Source organism: Oncorhynchus gorbuscha, unplaced genomic scaffold (assembly GCF_021184085.1).
Source record: "Oncorhynchus gorbuscha isolate QuinsamMale2020 ecotype Even-year unplaced genomic scaffold, OgorEven_v1.0 Un_scaffold_5100, whole genome shotgun sequence".
NCBI classification, from domain to species: Eukaryota; Metazoa; Chordata; class Actinopteri; order Salmoniformes; family Salmonidae; genus Oncorhynchus; species Oncorhynchus gorbuscha.
Window position 1 is genome coordinate 25079 of NW_025748981.1, and position 2668 is coordinate 27746.

The 2668-nt window shown below is 44.4% G+C and overlaps 1 protein-coding gene across 1 annotated transcript; it reads left to right on the forward strand.

Moving 5' to 3' along the window:
• Nucleotides 1–492: 492 nt before the first annotated feature.
• Nucleotides 493–1535, forward strand: LOC124028950 (beta-1,4-mannosyl-glycoprotein 4-beta-N-acetylglucosaminyltransferase-like; the record flags this gene model as incomplete). Its single annotated transcript, XM_046340837.1, has 3 exons — nt 493–577; nt 1043–1218; nt 1379–1535. Coding segments are annotated over exons 1-3 (411 nt in total), but the record flags the coding sequence as incomplete, so codon positions are not given.
• Between the last annotated feature and the right edge of the window lie 1133 nt (nt 1536–2668).

Sequence of the window (2668 nt, forward strand, 5' to 3'; positions counted from 1 at the left end):
GTCGATGGACTTTCTGACGTTTTTAGAAAGGGACTCATTTACATTCTGGGATGTTTTTAGGAATTTGAATGAGTTGATCAAGGTTTTGGCCACATATTTTATATAAACCAATCAAGGAAGAAATTGGATTAGATTAAATGTACAGTTCGCTGACTGGTTGATGATGTCATTGCTTTAGACTCAGGAAGGTTATGGTCTGTAGAAATCCTCCAGGGGGAAGAGGGATGAGTGAATAATGAAAGGAACTCACCCTCTTCTCTCTTGCTACCTCCCCACATTCTCTCTCTCCCTCTCCTTTCTCCCCCTTTCTCCCTTTCCATCTCTTTCACCTTTGACTCTCTGTCTCTCCCCCTTCCATTCCTCTCTCTCCCCCCTCCTCTCCCCTTCTCTACAAGAAAAGAAAGCAACATTCTTGCCATGCACAGTTCATGTTGATATGTTTATGGCCTGTGTGTCATCTCCCATTGGTCAATTCTCTCTCTCCCCCTCTTCCTATAGGATGAAAATGCGACGTCACAGAGTGTTCTTGCTGTGCACAGTGGGCCTGTGTGTCATCTCCTTCCTCCACTATTACAAGGTAAAATATATTGTTATATGTATAGCCTACAGATGTAGGACCTTAATTTGATCACTCTTTTGCTGCTGTGAATTTTTCCTGTCCCGCAGGACATTCTGTTGCTTCAGGATTCTTTTTTGCTGTGACAATACAGGTCAAATTAAGATCTTTATATTGTATATATTCAATGTATTTTAAATGAAATTGTATGTGAGGTGCCAATGTACCGACAATCTTGCCCAAGCTGTCTATTGTTGCTCATGTAATAAGGATGACAGTTGAAATAAGTCATCTGACGTTGTGTTTTGTCAGTCATTTTACTGTGTGTATAGTTGGAAATAGTTGAGGCTATTCTGTATGTTTAAAAAAAACATTTGTCCAATAAAATGTATTCATTCATTCACAATGCCAAAATGTAAGTTCATGGGGAGAAATAAAGTGATAATTGTATTGTTGTTGATAGTCATTCTATTCTATTTGTTCCAGGCCCTACACTACGTATCCCTGCTCAAGGAGCTGTCGGCCCCGTACCCCAACATCAAGTCCTTCATCATGGTGACAGGCTTCTTCTGGAGGGAGGGGGGGGCCACACCGTTAACGTCGGCTGCCTCGTCGTCTGACTTCGCCGCCTCGCAGGAGGAAGGACCCCCGCCCGCCCTCAGGTGTGTGTGGGTCGGAGGGGGGTGCGTGTGTGTGTGTATTGATGTTTTTGTATGACAGACATGGGAACTGCTGATGAAGTAGGGCTTTGTAAATACTTTTGATTGATTGATGACAACATGACCTTTCTGACCAAGACGACATTTGTGTTTGTTCCTACAGGCCCTCTGACACCAAGCCCCGGATAGTAGGGGCTATTGGCCCTGGGGGTGGAGGAGGAGGTGGGGTGGAGATGAGGCTGAGAGAGGAACCTGCCGCACCCCAACCATGGGGTCAACCAGAGGAGGAGCCCAGACACAGGGACACGGATCCCAACGAGGTGAGACAGTTTGGTTGAACGGTCGGTTGTTTTCCATGTCTTCACTGTGACTTAGGAGGATTGACAGTTTGGTTGAACGGTCGGTTGTTTTACATGTCTTCACTGTGACTTAGGAGTCACAGTGACAGTCAACAGTTTGGCTAATCTCTACACTGTGTTGACTATACTGCCATGCGTATGAGCTACAAACTGTTGATCTTAGAAACTGTTCTCGAGTCAGTGATCATGCCTGGTCATGGAAGTGCTAGGGAGCCTGGGATATCTCCTGCCAGATGTGTTGACTACTCCCTGCTGGGATGTGTTTGAGGTTCTTCAACGAGGGTGTTGGCTAAATGTTAGCTGTGTATTAGAAACCCTCCTCAAGGCAATGATCAGGCCTGGGCCTGTATCCACAAAGCGTCTCAGAGTAGTAGTGATGATATTGGATCAGGTCCCCACCTGTCCATATAATCATATTCATTATGATATTAAAGGCTAAACTGATGCTAGATCAGCACAGAAAGAGACGCTTTCTGAATACAGGCCCTGGGCATAAAAGTGCTTCGGAACCTGTGATAAGAAAGAGTGTCTTTGGAAACGGTTATCAAGGCCATTATCATCAGTAGTCTACCTACAGTCAACACACCATTATCATCAGTAGTCTACCTCCAGTCAACACACCATTATCATCAGTAGTGTACCTACAGTCAACACACCATTATCATCAGTAGTCTACCACCAGTCAACACACCATTATCATCGGTAGTCTACCTCCAGTCAACACACCATTATCATCGGTAGTTTACCTCCAGTCAATACACCATTATCATCAGTAGTCTACCTCCAGTCAACACACCATTATCATCAGTAGTCTACCTCCAGTCAACACACCATTATCATCAGTAGTCTACCTCCAGTCAACACACCATTATCATCAGTAGTCTACCTCCAGTCAACACACCATTATCATCAGTAGTCTACCACCAGTCAACACACCATTATCATCAGTAGTCTACCTACAGTCAACACACCATTATCATCAGTAGTCTACCACCAGTCAACACACCATTATCATCAGTAGTCTACCTTCAGTCAACACACCATTATCATCAGTAGTCTACCTCCAGTCAACACACCATTATCATCAGTAGTCT